General features: G+C 35.3%; 4 protein-coding genes across 9 annotated transcripts; 2 read left to right on the top strand and 2 right to left on the bottom strand.

Moving 5' to 3' along the window:
* Positions 1-1,578: 1,578 nt before the first annotated feature.
* Positions 1,579-4,813, bottom strand: LOC107226682 (UBX domain-containing protein 4). The gene is made up of 7 exons (XM_015667574.2): positions 4,672-4,813; positions 4,176-4,310; positions 3,571-4,019; positions 3,155-3,427; positions 2,744-3,055; positions 2,367-2,602; positions 1,579-2,193 (listed from the first exon to the last, which is right to left on the bottom strand). The coding sequence occupies exons 1-7, from the start codon at positions 4,751-4,753 to the stop codon at positions 2,055-2,057; spliced, it is 1,626 nt and encodes a 541-aa protein (XP_015523060.1). The 5' UTR covers positions 4,754-4,813; the 3' UTR covers positions 1,579-2,054.
* Positions 4,671-7,203, bottom strand: LOC107226678 (prenylated Rab acceptor protein 1). The gene is made up of 4 exons (XM_015667569.2): positions 6,909-7,203; positions 6,251-6,484; positions 5,917-6,116; positions 4,671-5,833 (listed from the first exon to the last, which is right to left on the bottom strand). Exons 1-4 carry the CDS (start codon positions 6,998-7,000, stop codon positions 5,727-5,729), a joined length of 633 nt encoding a protein of 210 aa, XP_015523055.1. The 5' UTR covers positions 7,001-7,203; the 3' UTR covers positions 4,671-5,726.
* Positions 7,204-7,844: 641 nt separating this feature from the next.
* LOC107226683 (wee1-like protein kinase) lies at positions 7,845-13,002 on the top strand. Of its 6 annotated transcripts, none has more exons than XM_046738304.1 (5): positions 7,845-8,057; positions 8,135-8,271; positions 9,108-9,432; positions 9,535-10,417; positions 10,587-13,002. In XM_046738304.1, exons 2-5 carry the CDS (start codon positions 8,160-8,162, stop codon positions 10,899-10,901), a joined length of 1,635 nt encoding a protein of 544 aa, XP_046594260.1. In that variant the 5' UTR covers positions 7,845-8,057; positions 8,135-8,159; the 3' UTR covers positions 10,902-13,002. The 6 variants fall into 6 exon arrangements, with proteins under 6 accessions (XP_046594260.1, XP_046594261.1, XP_015523062.2 ...); XM_046738305.1 differs by having other exon boundaries at positions 7,846-8,057; positions 8,135-8,250; XM_015667576.2 differs by having other exon boundaries at positions 7,846-8,250.
* A 376-nt stretch (positions 13,003-13,378) lies between these two features.
* On the top strand, positions 13,379-15,913 carry LOC107226681 (iron-sulfur cluster assembly enzyme ISCU, mitochondrial). Its single transcript, XM_015667573.2, has 4 exons — positions 13,379-13,552; positions 14,060-14,284; positions 14,363-14,441; positions 15,270-15,913. The coding sequence occupies exons 1-4, from the start codon at positions 13,463-13,465 to the stop codon at positions 15,362-15,364; spliced, it is 489 nt and encodes a 162-aa protein (XP_015523059.2). The 5' UTR covers positions 13,379-13,462; the 3' UTR covers positions 15,365-15,913.
* The last annotated feature ends 108 nt before the right edge of the window (positions 15,914-16,021 follow it).

Below are 16,021 nucleotides of genomic sequence, written 5' to 3'. Positions count from 1 at the left end.
AATTTTATACCTGGATGATTCGGATTAAACGATTGTCGTGATATATTATAAGTGAGAAATTTGTGCAAGTAATCGAAAGCTTGCGGGATATCGTCTCGGACATGATTTTTTCCTAGAATACATCCCAAAAACAATGTATTCAAATCATGCACATTACCAGAGAAAAAAGATTGGTGCACAGTGAATTAATTATATCGTGCAACTTTGAATGAGATTAAGTAGAAAAATCCGCCTTCGACACAATTTAAGCACTTCAGCTGCACGGAAAAAAATTTAATGTAGATTCAACTCCAAAAAAAGTGCTGTCCTTATATTCACCAGGGGTGTTGTAAGATCTAAAAAAAATTTCTTTCCACGTGTCTGCTGACAATCATTAGCGAATACGAGAAAATTTTTAAAATCTGAGATGATGTCCGTGCTTTTCTCACTATAGCTGTCCCTGAGAAAACAAACTACAGGGTTAGTCAGTGCAGTGAAAGATGATCCGAAAAAGATGTTCACCGAAGAAACTGCAGGGTGCACATGCTTTAACTCGCAAGTGTCTAGTGATTAGAGAATCTGATTTACTGCCTGGACGCTTGACCCTTGAAACATGTCGACCCAAACACCAATTATCCGTAAAATTATTAAACACTTGAAATATTCGATATCAGATTTCAGCCCGCGCCGCACCTGGAATACATTAGGTAGTGTAACAATTCTTTCCGAAGAGAAAAAACACTGTCCGACAGAGGTATGTGGTTTAATAAAAGGTTTAATTATTGCGGTGTATGGTTCTCGGTAATTAACAGAATTGTTCTTTTGCGTTAATTGAATAATTTATATTTATTTGAATAATTTTTTGGTTTTTTCAATTCAACTTACCTAAATTGAATTTCTTTCTTCAATTTTCACGATAGGAATGTATGTATAATATATGCCTTACTTTCGTTTTTATTATGCTTCTGCATACACGCACATACATATAAAGATATTTATATATAATTATGTATACATTTCTGACGTAACTTTCATTTTTCACATTAGACGACTATTGTAGTTTTAGAAATAAAAATAATAATTCTCGTACTCCTTGAATAATAATACATTTTCATCCTTTTTCAATGTCAAATATTGAGAGTGACATAAACCAATATATCCACAAACGGGCGTTATGCATCTACTGTTAGTGAACTTGAAAATTTCAGCCTGGTTTTAATATCACCCAATCGTATGATAATTCAAAGAAATTTAATATCAATCCGTATCGAATCAAAAAGTATTGAATATATTATAATGAGTAGGTATGTAATAATGCCGCAATTTTTGTCTTTGCTTCATTATTCAATTTGCTTGATTGACATTAATATCTGTAATACAAACCGTCGCGACTTAAGTATTGATGAAGTTCATTGAAATCATACGTATAATAAGTGGTCATTCAGTTGGGGAACTAAATAACGGTAGTGGATATTAATACCTGGAAGGCAGAACGTTGTGATATTTTGAGAAACTGTAGTAAAATTGTTATTTCAAGGTAATGCAATGACAAATGCAGCTCTTTCAACACAGGAAAAAAAACTTCTCATACAATAATAATTTCGATAATTGTAAATGATTATTTATTATGTGGTTTATCTGTTAACAATAGATAAGATATAATATTAAGTTAGAATTGTTGCCGTTTTTTTGCGCCTTCGTTTTTGGAATCCAATCACCGTATTATAGAGAAAAAAATTATGGTAATTATACTCGTAGCAGCACTAAGCTTCGATTGTTCAACAACGGAAGAAACATGGTGTGGCTTATTAACGAGCTATAAGAACTGTTGACAATTTGTTTCTTGCACATTCGTTACACTTCATTACGAAAAAATGTAGGTAAGCACGTGTTCGTTTTACAATGTGATTCAATAAAAAATAGTCGTGAAAATAAATATCGAACTGGTTTTTCTTTTTTTTTCTGATGATTTTGCCTCAATCTAATCACTTCCGGTTTTAATCCTCTGACAACGTAATCGTATAATTATTCACGAATGATAATTTCAGACGACTTTTCAACGGATATTTGAACTTTCACATTTGCTGAGTAGAGTTTCCGTTCCAAGTGTTATTCTCATCATTATCCGGATCACCACCCGAGTGTAATCTATGCACGTTGCCCTGTGTCCTTATCGTTGCACTTCCTTGACCACCAATATTACGCCTTAGTAATCTGCAAGTAGAAAAAAAAATAGATAATTTTAAACGACTGGTCGCAATTGGTGTAATCGTAATAAAAAAAAGTTTTCATCTTTTATCATTATACTTTTGTGTCTCTTGATCTAGAACCACCCATCATTGGTGTTTAGTGACCAGAAAATATACTGTACAACACTAAAATCTCACCCAGCTGCTACACTTGGAGATGGTTCTGAATTGCCACTATCGGTATTGCTGGCAGTTGGATGAACCCCACCCGAAGTTGAACTAGAACTTTGGTGCTCTGCAGAAGATGCCGGAGGTCCGGTAAAATATCCCTTTATATAGCCGTACACAGAAAGTACACCCGCAAAAATTGCCCACATTAACCGCGACAAGTAGCCATCATCCTGGGCTGATGTTACCGCAGTCGTGCTGTTGGTCTGAAACAAGAAAAACAATAACATGGTTTCACCTTATTGCATAATCGTATAAGACATGTATGGAGATGCATCTTTGACTCCAAAGTTGACCACTCTGCTAAATTTCACTCGAAAATAGTAATTACAGCTGATGGAACGTACATTTCTTAGCGGCAGAATTAATATCACAGCTGTAGGAACCAATTCTAATTCAAGTAATGTTTTGGCATCATCGTCGACTGTTAGATCTCTTCTTGGAAACGATGTAGACAAAGCAAACTGTCTGAAGGGTAACTCGATGTTATCGAGAACATAAGAACGAAGAGCTCCAAGTGTACTTGTAGACTCGAACTGCCCCATGTGTGGATTGCCACTGGGTGGTCGAAATTGGATTCGCACGATTCCAGAGTCACTTGAAAGAGGTGTACGCGGTTTCGGCTGTTCCTGTATGGGAGTTTGTTGTCCGTACTGCCGCTGTGGATACGTGAAAGGTAAAGATAACATCTAAAAATGTATTTCATACTAACAGCTACAGCGTTCTTGAGAATTTTCGGATAGCAGATGAATACAAACCTGCTGATCAAGTTCCCTTTGCTTGCGTTCAAGCTTGTCTTGCATAATTTGCTGCCTGACTTTTTCCCTGGCAGCAGCTTCAGCTGCCTTTTCTTTCATTCTTTCATCATAGGCCTGCTTTATTTCTAATTCTTGCTGTTTCTGTTTTATCTTCAGCATTTCTTGCCCAGTTTTTCTCCTCTCAATTTCCCTTTCACGAACCTTCCTAGCCTCTTCTTCATCTCGCTGTCTTTTTTGCAGCTCAATGAGTCGTCGTGCTCGTTCAACCTTTTCCTAAAAACATTGACGCAGAATATTTTCAAGCGAACAGAATCTACTATCAATGAAATTTGTATCTCACAGTAAAATCGATCTCAATACCGTGTCTTTAACAATAATTAACATATTCTCAAAGATGTTTTCATGTGCACTCTTACTTCTGCTGTTAGCTCCGGTTTGTTAGTTGCTTCAGTAGCAGTTTGACTGGTGGATGGGGAATCCAGTTTTGCTGGGGCAGGCTTTATTTCAGTTTCAAGAATGTCTGGGATTACAGTTTTGTCCTCATTATCAATTTTGATTTCCTCTTTTGGAAGTTGCTGTGAGGTGGCAGGTATTGGCGCCATGCTTGTTCCCGATTCAGTTTTTTCTAAATCGATCGCGCTTATTTCTGTCTCACTATTCTTTAGAGAGCTTGTGCTACCTGCCGATGACTTTTGTTCAGCCTGAATAAAGCTTGTAGAAGAATCTTTTGACGTTGGATCAGCTTTTTTCAGAATTGTATCAATTTTCGATGTTAGATCGGCAACGCTCGTTTCCCCAGCTATTATCTCTATTGGTGTTCCATTTTGGCCGATGAAAAACATAGATGGAATTGGGACCAATTGATCTGAATGCCATTGTCAAGGTATAACTTTAAGTGGATATAACTTGATGTCAAATGGCTAAACTTCTTTTTAACTGAAACTCCATCCATGAATTGTAGGTCATGTGTCCAGCAAAATTTTCATGTTTCTGTAAATGAAGTAGTAGGAAAAAAGGATACAAATTTGTGTAAAGAATCCGTAGGATTCTGAGCCTCCCTCTAGTTTGACAGCAACAAAATCATCCCGCTCTAATCGAGATGAAATTTCTTCACTGTCAATTACTTTAGCAATTTTCGATGACGCGTCATCTTTTCCTACATGTATGCCGAGAACAAAATAAAGTTTGAATTACTTGAAGTTGTGCATTTCATGAGAAGTATTGAAGTAACAATATTGTTTTGCAGTATGTCGAAGAAAAGGAAGAAACGTATGACGAATTTCTAAAAATCATATAATAACGATGATTAAGCAAAAAAAAATTCGAACGAATATGGTGAAAGTGTTGACACATCTGTATCAACAAAATGATTATACAGTACACTTGCGAATTAAGCTGACAATGGATTAGACATTCAAATCTGAGGCAATTCGCCAAGCGATAGAAGTAAAATTTATGAAAAATATGCGAGAAGAAATATTCAGCAGAGACATAACCTTAAACATCAAACTACGAACCCTCAACGAACACAACAAAAATCGCCTTTCGCGATTTCGATGCCGCCACTGCCTCTGTAATATTTCCCTCGAACCACTTCATTTCCTAATTCTTGATTATCACTGAAAAAATATACGTGAATTCCTTTGCGAATATTGACACTGATGACGCAACGTCGAAAAGACGGCTGATAATCACACTAGAAATTTTGATGTGCCAAGTTGACGTTTCGCGTTTTGTGCACGACTTGTCTTCCTGTTGCTGGGGATTGATGATAGGTGCGCTGTAATCGAACTACCCAACAAATGACAACGATTGTTTTAAGAAATTACCCAACCTACTGCCGGGTGATTTCTTTTTTGATTATTGAATAAACATTCGTTATATGTAACAGTTGTAGCTAGTATTGCAGGCAAAACTGAAAAATATTTGGGATTATTCTGATGTGACCGAAGTACATGTCAATTAATTAAACTCTCAAATGATTCAACTGATTATTCCGACTTGAATCTCAAGTTAAAAATATATAGCCTGTCACCACAGTGAAAGTTAGATTTGAAATTGAGACTCATTTAACGACGTGTACGACATTCTATGACCTATATACGTTATATTATGCAGATAATTTTTTTTTTACCTATTTCGGTAGAACACATCTTAACAAATGAACGAGACAATATTGTTTTATCCAAATATCAATATTTATTGCTATCTGCTTGACAAAGGTTGCATTGCAGAGAGGCATCATTGTAGCAAAAATTGGTATAAATGACTCGGAAGTATCGTCTTATCATTTTTTCATGTTTTAACTCACACTTATTTTGTAGGATATACTAGTACATGCAGCATGAGCAAAATATATATTATTTATTTTTCATATATTTATGTAGATCTATATGTATTACATAAGTGTAGATTGCCTATGAATCTATATATATAAATATATTGACTAAATTTTTGTTACAGATGTTTCGTCCTGATATCCGTCGTGAACACCTGTTTATATTATTTATAATTTCTCGTCAAAATATTCGCAAATATCGTTATTATTACCATTATGATTGACTAACGTTCCTTAGACTTCGTGTACTGTTAGTGCTTCCAATTCATCTTCACCGGGACATAGCACCGAGTCAATATTATAAAAAGCAGCATGAATGGTTATCAAAAACCATGAAACCCCTAGAAATTACATACAGTGTTACGTTTTCGTTCTTCTGTAATTAGTTTATGGAGTATTTAAATGTGACTGTGTCAAAACTTACCCAAAACCCAAAATAAAGCAGCTCCTGCGCCAACAAGATAAAACAAAGGCAAAGAGCACGCAGCTACTAGGCCGTAAACTTGAGCTAGCGTTAACTTGTGACCAAGCAGTATTAATTCCTGCTTAGCGTGCCGTTGGGAAACTTTGAAGCAAATACCCAGGGATAAGACAACAGTGAGTAACAGAAGCGGCGAAGTAATTCTATAAAAATACAAAACGTTGTAAAAAAAATGGTCAAAATACTATTTACCATTGCTAATATCGTACCAATTTCTTTCAAACAATAACATAATTTGTAAATATTCTATAAAGATATAATAAACATGATGTCTTACAAACAATAGATAACCAGACCAAGGAACACGAATAAGTAATTGCTTTGAAAGTACTCAATATTCCTCATAATTCGTTTGGTAAGCCTAGAAAAACTTGGAGGTGCTCTGATGTTATTTGTGTTCAAGAATAAACTCCAGGGCCTAATGTTAGCCTGCCTTTGTTGCACCCACTGTTGAGCTTGAGGATAGCCCATTTGACCAAGAGGAAGTTGTGATAACTGTGGCAGTTCAAATCTGAAAAACAGGAATGGCAAAGAAACTCATTTGCAGGCCAGATTTCCAAGTCCGAGGCATAAAATTTTGAAAAAAGCTAAAAGATTCCCGAGATCACATTTATGATTAAAAAATGTGTCTGTAGTCATAGGGTGTGTCAAACGTAGTATTAAATTCCGAACTCGGTTGAAATTTTGTCAATGTAATTATCATTTTTTTTGACACAAAGAAGTAGAATTATCAGCGTCGTATTTATTGAATTAAATCAGACTGGAATACGCAAACCATAAATGTCCCGTATCATTGACAGCATTGACAGTAAAAATTAATTTAGGTTAGGTTAGGCTGGTGTAGCTGGTAAAATGAACACGCATGCATATTTCTAAGATTCGTTCTCTCGTCGCACGAGATAAAGAATTATGATTTTATATTCCACTTAAATTACCCCTTTGAAGAATAGGGCTGGTTATAGTGAGTCTGAGTTTCATCCATCATCGATAATTCCACGTCACCTATCAACGGATCTTTTGAGGCCATCGTATTATCTTGTTCAGTCCTACACGCTTTGAATTTCCAAAACAGCTGACTGACGACAAGTAAACCGCGCACTATTCTTCAACCTTTTCCAACCTATTCCTTTCTCTTTTTTGTTTATTTTTTCGTAGCTATCGCCCCCTCTTTTTGACCCGTCAATGCGTGCCGCTCAGTTATCCCCACCTTCTTATCAACCCCTACTACAAACGCAGTTCCTACCATGTGACTACCACACATTGTTTACAACATACTTAGGTATACGCTTGCCAACGATAATACGACAATAGTTGTAATTTTTACTTTCTGGACTCGTGCTGTTTGGTACAGATTGCGATACAGATTCACATTTAGCTCAATGATGAAATACTATATTTCATACTAATTCTGTTAAATTTCGCGGAGATCATTGCTGTACACTAGACAGACTAAATATTCGGTCAGTCGTATCGAGGGGGCATCAATAAATAATTAGTCAAGTTAAATGTAGCAAAAATGATAGTTGAAAATTGGCATGAATTTTTAATGATTGTGATTTTGCGAGGCTGAAGTAGTATATTATAACCTTTCTGTAACCGAAACCCATTTTGAATTCTCAATAACATTATTTGTCCGATAACGTTTCGTGCCGAAAATAATTTGAAATTCAACTGATCAAATTTTGATTCAGCTATGCGGTACAAATATTATACACACTGTACACATATTTGCCAACGTTACTTGATCACAAAAAGTCCCGAATTATGTGTTACACAAGTGCATACTAATATGTCAGATGAATTCAAGACGTCGCCATCAAATTAGAGGTTATTGAGATTCTAAACGTCTGTAAAAAATGTGTAACAAATTTTTGAAATTTCAATGGCTAGAAGACGAGCAGAAAAATAATGGATGCAGATGACGCTACGGTCGCCATGATTGACAAGGACAGGGAGCCAATCGAATCGCGCGTTCTTCGGGTGTGAGAGAGAGCGACATACAACAACAGCGTATGATTGCTCAAAGAAAACCAAAGAAAACGTCCCGTGATGCATTGAGCCCCCCGCCGTAACGAAATAACGTGGTCGGTATCGTATGTTTATCAGTGTTTCTTCGCGGTTTATAAGTTGAAAAACGCTTGTAATTTTCATAACTCTTAAGTGGACAGATGACTTGAACTTCAAATATGGATATAGCGCAAAGATTGAATTTTGACGCCAGTGACATCGAAGATGAAGAACTGAATATCAGCTGTCAATCGAACGGTTCAGGTTCAGGTTGTGAATATGAGTTCAAAAGTAATACTGTAGTAAATTTGATTAAGCTACCCATACAGTAAGCGCATCCGATTGAAACGGGATTAAAATTTATGTAGAATTAAGATCGTGCAATTTGCACTGTCCGGTGTCTACGGACTATTCTAAATAAGCATTGAGTAGGGATTTCGCTCGGTGTCTTTCATGCCAGATTTAAAAGATTTATCCTTATCCTTTATCCTAGATTTATTAATATTTTGGAACTAATTGAAAATTCATCTTCTTATCTTACCCGTACATTAAATATGAGAATTTAAAAATTTTTACTTATTCCAATTTGCCACAAATTCATAGTATTTAGCTTGTCAATCTCAATGATCAAATTTTCTGCATCTGAATCTCGACGACAGGTTTAGAATACCCAATCTTTAACCAGGTGAGATCCAGCTTACCATGAATTGAATCTTTTTTATGGCACAGTATTCTACCGACGGATAACAATTCAAATACTCGCTATTAGTCTTGTTGCTTTTAACATGATAGCGAATGATCAATCAGCCTTACAAATTACTTACCACTGATAAAAACTGCAGCGTAGCATCTATCAACAGTGATACTAAAGCTTTCCCCATACTACTTAATGTTACAAAATGACTTATGTCCAATGAAATACCCGTGTTTTATACGATGAATGTTGGCTATTATAATTCGATTTTGGATTAATATTTGTTAAGAGTCATCAACCAGTGTCAATGAATATTGATTATTAATGCCTCAGAAAATCAGTAAAGTACATATTTTATTATACAATCAATTACAGATATTTATTTTGTGATTTCATAAACGTTATATAAACACAAATTCTTATATTATTTTAGGGACTGCAGAAATTGGCATCCCTTTTTACGAAAGAAGGCAACCTACCAGTATGTCGATGGCATGTAGTCCACCATATAAGCGTGTTCGAGCGCTTAGACTTCTTGACTCACCAGCAACGCCCAAAACATTGATGAAGGAAAGTACTACTCTTACTCCGCTTCCATCTAGAGGTGTAAAACTGTTTCACATGGAGAAGCCAAAACCTCACGCTTCTTGTTACCATAGTCAATCGGAAAAGCCTGCAGCTAACGTTAATCCTTTCACTTCAAATGGTATGGTGCTCGTTGCTAGAAAGAGAACAAGGTCCAAGCGGAGTCTGAATAGGTATGTTGATCACTTTCCAGTAAAAATTAGCATGTAATGGAATTTTCTTTACAAATATTTACGTGCATGTGAAAAACAAAACTAATTTCTTTTCATTACCAGTTCTCCTGAGCGTAGAGCACCATCTACAGACTCAGTTGACTTAGAACATTCAGACACCGAAGTAGAGCAACCAACTAAACGTGTAGCTCTTCATGAATCTAACATATCAAGATATCACCAGGAATTTCTGGAGCTCGAGTTGATTGGCGTTGGAGAGTTTGGGTCTGTTTTCAAATGTATCAACAGGCTAGATGGTTGCATCTATGCAGTGAAAAAAAGTATCAAACCAGTTGCTGGAAGTGTAAATGAAAAAAATGCGCTCAATGAAGTATATGCACATGCAGTACTTGGCAAACATCAACATGTAGTTCGCTACTATTCTGCATGGGCAGAAAACGATCACATGGTTATTCAAAACGAGTATTGTAATGGCGGTAGTTTAGCAGATGCAATTTCAAAACTACAGGCTGAAAAAAGGAACTTTACCGAAGCTGAATTGCGTCAACTTCTGATACATATTGCTGAGGGACTCAGATATTTACATTCAATGCAGCTAGTCCACATGGACATCAAACCAGGCAATATCTTCATATCGAAAGAAAAAAGACTACGCGCTGTAGACTACGATTCTGCAGATGATGGTTTTGACGAGGAAGACACAGTCGAAGAAGAAATTACTTATAAACTTGGAGACTTGGGTCACGTTACTTCGATTAACAATCCGCTATTTGAAGAGGGTGATTGTAGATATCTACCTGCTGAGATCTTACATGAGGATTTAGCCCACATGCCTAAGGCTGATATCTTTGCGTTGGGATTGACTATTTATGAAGCTGGGGGTGGTGGCGCGTTACCTAAAAATGGTCCTGATTGGCATGAAATTAGGAATGGGAAGCTAAAGGAACTGCCACAATATAGTAGAGATTTTAACGAGCTATTGAAGGTAGGTAATCCCCGAAAAATAATAATCAAATTCTTTTTGCAAATTACATGTTTACTTGAAAAAGAAAAATGGTAATAAAGTATCAACTATCAGTGCCCGGATATTCAGAAATTTATCACCCATTTGTATATTTTCAATATTTTAATTTACGAGGTCCTTATCATTGCAGCTTATGATTCATCCGAAGCCTGAGATGCGGCCGTCAGCAGTAACGCTGATTCAACACAGAGTCCTATGTCCTTTTGGAAAAAAAACTAAAGCACAACTTAGGCGGGAGTTGAATGCAGAAAAATTGAAGAATGGAATCCTGTCGAAACAACTCCAAGAAGCTGCTAAGTGCCTGAAGACACTAGCGCCCAATATGACTGCTATGAATACTACAACTAATCTTGGAGGCTATAGGCTAAGGCCTACACCGACTAGAACCTCATCTCGAACTGTTGGGAAAAAGGTCAACCGTAGCAACAGCGCAACTATCTTTTAATACCTAACGATTTGTTTATTTATTAGAGGAGAGGGAAAAAAGTCAACGCATCCCAAAGACAGGTGTAATACCAGGCGATGCATTGATGTTGTGATATGCAAGTAAACTTAGTACGTAAGTCGAAATGTAATAAACTTTAAACAAAACAAAATTCGGTGCGTAGAGTAAAATGCATTGCCGTATATTTATTTTGAAGTTTAGCTATATGACTGATATGACAAGGTAATAAGTCGTATAATTTACGGGGTAAAAGAAAATTTTTAGGGAATTGAAACTATGTCGTGGTTGACAAATATTTTTCTGTACTAACATGCGTAAAAATTAGATCTATGTGCTCTATTTTTGCTTCAAATCGTGCTTTGTCATTGCTTATTTTTTTTTTTTAAATTAGTATCCCAAAAACAGATATAGAGACGTTACCGTGGCAAAATCTTTACCGGTAACGAGTTTAAATAACAGATGAATAAGATATAAATACCCTGCACAGACAGCACTATTCGCAGGATCATTGAAATGCTGGCATTTTTCGTGGAAATTTGTTTGGGTGGCCAGATAAAGTGAAAGGATCATTATTTTCTCCTTATCACTTTTTAAGTTATAATTTGGTTGCTAAAATCATGTTTATTCTATTCCTTTTTTGTGTGTGCTGAAAACATCGTAAACAAATTCTGCCTCTTGTGGTAACCCATTGTCGTATATAGAAATTTGACTCTGCATGCTACACAATAGTAAAAGTATACTCACGCTATTAGATATGTGGAGTGAAGTGCAGTATATTTTCTGAACTGAAACTTTATTTTTTTATCACGCTGAATTATTTTTTAATAATCTTAATGAGTACCTTTTTCAGTATGCATCAAATATCTTATCACACTACATGTACTCTATTATATGTTTCACATAGAATAGATGTTGAATAATTAAACTAAACGTTAGGAGCAAAATATGTTATTTTTAGTCTCTAGTTACGTTTGAGTTACTAGGTTCAAATTTCATTTTTCTATTTACCGATATTGTAGTTCCTTCAAATGGCAACTCCTGTTTATTATTGTTATAACTTATGAGACGTGTATACACTAGTATGAATTACTCGAAAAAACGTGATTTAATATTTAAAACCTGCAACAGTTGGTGCCTATTCTTCCAATAACTACGTAGAACAGTATTTCAGTTACAAATATGTTGATTTTAAAATCAGATGCATGAATATTATTTGTTTTCTGCCATATCGTGCAGCTGACAGCTTTTTGTTAAGAATGGAAATAAGACAGAACGCGAAAAACATGACCGAACTAATAGATAATTAGCTACAAACCTTACAGAATATTTTAGAAACATAACTTTCGCACGAATTTTCCGTAAATTAATGTATATACCACGGTAACCGAATTTTCACAGTTACACGTAAAAATTCGTCATCTTGTAAATAATCACTGCCCAGAATTGTTCTTATACCCACGAAAATTACTATATTGTATCTAGTTATTGCATCAGAAGTAATAGAGTTAAAATTTCTGACATCTAATATTGACGCTAGTACTGCATATCCATGCTCGTTTATCTTAAACGTATTCAAATATACTACGCTATATTTATAATAAAATCATTTCTCATCACTTTAAAAATATATGTCATTGCCATATCCATGACACAAAGGCTATCAATTTTTGTTTTTGTTTTTTTTTTTTGTTTATTTATTCTTTTGACACAGTACGTATAAAATTATCCGATTTTAAGCATTTTAATTGCATCTTTCGCACTGTATTGAAAAGTGTCATTTTACGCACCAACACCAGTGCGAAAACTTGAAGTTTACGCATACCATGTCAAAAAATAAATTACGAAACATGTGCGTGAAATCACATTTTACACACTAGTTGTATAGTATACAATCGTACATTACGTGCATCCACCCCTATTAAAGTCATTTATAATATGAAAGTATGTATAATTTGGTGTACCAAATTAGTAACAAAATCATCGCCGAATGTGAAAACGCGTACCGTAATTCAGTTACTAACGAATACACTCAATTACAAAGATAAGGTTTTGTTGTAATTTCCGTTTGAAAACGAAATATAACTATGAAACTAGAAATCTGCGAAGTTGTTTACAATTAACCAACGAGATAAAGCGAGTTAGATTCTCCGTGATAAATTTTAGATTCTGACTAAATTTGCATTCCATGCGCCATTCACCAATAAGTATTGTACATACATACATTGATATCGAAATAATAAATCATGACGTTGACTGAAGATGTACAGGCATGCATACTACACATATGGTATATATCTCCAGTCGCGATAACGCTCTATTGCGGTGACTGAAGACGCGAAAACGCTCTATTGGGTCTGGTCTAATTTCGAATTTCCCGCGAAATGTGAGTTGACAGCGTTGACTGCAGCTATGTCCATGACTGTGCCGTCAACGGAATGCGCAGGGCGCTCACGAGGTGCCGACGCGCACTGCGTCTCGTTCAGAATTGTTCTAGACGCTCGTCTGAGCTGTTCCTTAAACGACAACCGCAAATCATCAAGGCAAGTTGATATTTAACAACCATGTCTTTACTTCGTGTTTTGCCGAAAAAATTTACGGATGCGGCAAGTGTTCTATCCCGAAGTGTACCCGTTGTGTCATATCATGTCAATGTAAGTATTTCATACCTGATAACCTACCGTAATGTCCGATTCACTATTTGACATTTTGCGTAACAGTAAAAAAAATCTGTATAAATTTTTTTTATCTCGTAAAGTTCGGACATTGTTAGTTTCAGATTGTATTTTCAAAACGTCGGACTTGTTTACTTCTTAACTTTTTCGTATATCACAAACTGTATATGTCCCAATATTGTTGTAAAGGGTGAAATCATCAATCACCCGTGTTATCGGCTTTCTAATGATCTAGTAGTCATCTTAAACTGAAAGCTTTCATATGTCTTAAAATGAATAGGGTTGCTGGTCAACAAATATTATTGTGAAAACAGTCAGTCTCTGGACTTTAAAAAGAGAACTTCCTGACCAAATACATCCACTTTCTTTCTAAAATATTCCTCGTTTTGTGAGACTTCTTTGGCTCGGCGTTCGCTCAATTCGCGCAGTGAACCCATTGATTCTCAGTCCTTTCTTAATTTCCCCCGTTGTTACAATATTATCCAGGTGCTAGACCACTATGAAAATCCGAGGAATGTTGGTTCTCTTGATAAAAATGACAAACATGTGGGAACTGGCCTTGTAGGAGCTCCGGCATGTGGCGATGTCATGAAACTTCAAATAAAAGTTGATGAAAATGGAAAAATCACTGATGCTAAATTCAAGACATTTGGCTGCGGATCAGCTATCGCCTCTAGCTCTCTTGCTACTGAATGGGTTAAGGGTAAAACGGTAAGTTCATGCTTCGATTAATCCTGTGTGTGCATTATACTTTAAACATCGCTAATCACTATTAATATTTGTAATCAGGTTGACCAAGCATTGGAGCTAAAGAACACTGACATTGCAAAGGAACTTTGCCTTCCACCAGTCAAGCTACATTGTTCGAGTAAGTTTTAGCCCATTAGATTGATAATAGCATTGTTAACCTTTCGTTAGTGGCACTTGCTTGCACAACGAATTTCATTGTGCGGACAGCACTCTGCCACCTATGTTAAATGAAATGGGACATTGCCACGTCACAATATAGTAATGAAATCTTTTCATTAAACAGCTTATTTGATTATTTTGAAAATATATGTATCGAACATAATTTCTTTTAAATCTAAGAGTATATAAGCACACTGTGTGTATCGACCATCTTTACTGTCAGCTGAGATGTTCCAAGTCAGCTCTGGCAACGTGGTCGGAAAAATTGAATCAATGATTTAACTCGTGTAATGAGCACTGTGCTACTATTTCACGATCTTATTGAACATTAATATACTTTTCTTATACATTAAATAGTTATCAATTATGAGTATATCCAACTATAGTAAACATTTCAAAGAAAAAAGTAGTAAAGTATGAAGTCACAGTTACTCATATAGTTACATATATTGGGATTTTTGTCTAAAGGCTAAAGTCACGCTCAAAGTGCGAGTAATGAAAGGTTAAAGATAAGATTTGTATGACGAATCAGAAATGTAACTGGGTTGCTGGCATGAAAAATTAATAATTAATATTTCATGTACCAAAATCCAAGTGCTATGGTTTTTCAGTAGCTAGCTGGTAATTTAGTAAAGTAGACTTGGTAAAAACTATAATTTTTATTCTATATCAGAAATTCAAGGCAATATTTCCAAATCCAGTTTTTAAAAATCCATTTTAAACTTTTTTTTAACTTGCATTCGTAGGCATGTAAATTACTATAAAATTTAAAAAATCCTTATTTCAGTGCTTGCAGAGGATGCAATCAAGGCAGCACTTTCTGATTACCGCATTAAGCAGCAACCAAAAGCCAAAACAGCATCTGGCAGTAATGAAGTTTAGAGTTGCATACCTAGAAGTATAAACAGCACCAAGCAGGAAAACAAACTTTATAGGTCATAGTTGGCGAAAAATAGTATATTGCATCATATCTTGCAATCCAAATTAGTCAACGTTTAAATTGAACGTCTAATATTCTTTACTGTAGCTATCTGCTGTAGTACAATCTTGGATGATGAATACAGAATCTATAATAGTTACATGTATGATCAAGTTTATAAGAGTGAGATTCTGATCGAACGTAAGTACGTCGTTTAATTTCAAATTAAATTTCTCCAACTGACTTATACATGTATGTATATACATATAAACTTACATATGTATATATAGTATTCACTTGTATCCAAAATAATTGAAATTATATTTTAGTACGCATAATATTTATTGTTCGGGTTTATAAAGCTTGCGGTTATGCAGGTTCACGATATATCATAGTGATAATTACCTTGTGATCCTATTTTTCATGGAAATTTATATTTTATTAAAGTATATTATACATATAATAGCAGATCGGAAAAATTCTACTGAAGTAATAAAAGTGGCGTTCAAGCATTTTGGGTATATCTATGCCCTCAATTCCCGTTACTTATAATGTGCGTAAAACTTTAATGTGCATACTCTCAAATTAGTACAGGATAAGTACAATCTTGAGGAGAGTAA

This window comes from Neodiprion lecontei, chromosome 4, assembly GCF_021901455.1.
Source record: "Neodiprion lecontei isolate iyNeoLeco1 chromosome 4, iyNeoLeco1.1, whole genome shotgun sequence".
Taxonomy (NCBI): Eukaryota; Metazoa; Arthropoda; class Insecta; order Hymenoptera; family Diprionidae; genus Neodiprion; species Neodiprion lecontei.
Note: the sequence above shows the minus strand (reverse complement) of the source record. Positions and strands in the feature narration are given on the sequence as shown.

What these genes read in the sequence shown, in the direction of transcription:
- LOC107226683 (XM_046738304.1), top strand. Translation starts at nt 8,160, where the DNA reads ATGGATATAGCGCAAAGATTGAATTTTGACGCCAGTGACATCGAAGAT. An exon ending in TTGTGAATATGAGTTCAAAA is followed by an intron (nt 8,272 to 9,107) that starts GTAATACTGTAG and finishes ATATTATTTTAG; the next exon opens with GGACTGCAGAAATTGGCATC. An exon ending in ATTTTAACGAGCTATTGAAG is followed by an intron (nt 10,418 to 10,586) that starts GTAGGTAATCCC and finishes TTATCATTGCAG; the next exon opens with CTTATGATTCATCCGAAGCC.
- LOC107226682 (XM_015667574.2), bottom strand. Translation starts at nt 4,753, where the DNA reads ATGAAGTGGTTCGAGGGAAATATTACAGAGGCAGTGGCGGCATCGAAA. An exon ending in AACCGGAGCTAACAGCAGAA is followed by an intron (nt 3,428 to 3,570) that starts GTAAGAGTGCAC and finishes CAATGTTTTTAG; the next exon opens with GAAAAGGTTGAACGAGCACG. An exon ending in TCTCCAAGTGTAGCAGCTGG is followed by an intron (nt 2,194 to 2,366) that starts GTGAGATTTTAG and finishes TTCTACTTGCAG; the next exon opens with ATTACTAAGGCGTAATATTG.
- LOC107226681 (XM_015667573.2), top strand. Translation starts at nt 13,463, where the DNA reads ATGTCTTTACTTCGTGTTTTGCCGAAAAAATTTACGGATGCGGCAAGT. An exon ending in TTGTGTCATATCATGTCAAT is followed by an intron (nt 13,553 to 14,059) that starts GTAAGTATTTCA and finishes AATATTATCCAG; the next exon opens with GTGCTAGACCACTATGAAAA. An exon ending in AATGGGTTAAGGGTAAAACG is followed by an intron (nt 14,285 to 14,362) that starts GTAAGTTCATGC and finishes ATTTGTAATCAG; the next exon opens with GTTGACCAAGCATTGGAGCT.
- LOC107226678 (XM_015667569.2), bottom strand. Translation starts at nt 7,000, where the DNA reads ATGGCCTCAAAAGATCCGTTGATAGGTGACGTGGAATTATCGATGATG. An exon ending in GGTCTGGTTATCTATTGTTT is followed by an intron (nt 6,117 to 6,250) that starts GTAAGACATCAT and finishes GTATTTTTATAG; the next exon opens with AATTACTTCGCCGCTTCTGT. An exon ending in TGCTTTATTTTGGGTTTTGG is followed by an intron (nt 5,834 to 5,916) that starts GTAAGTTTTGAC and finishes TGTAATTTCTAG; the next exon opens with GGGTTTCATGGTTTTTGATA.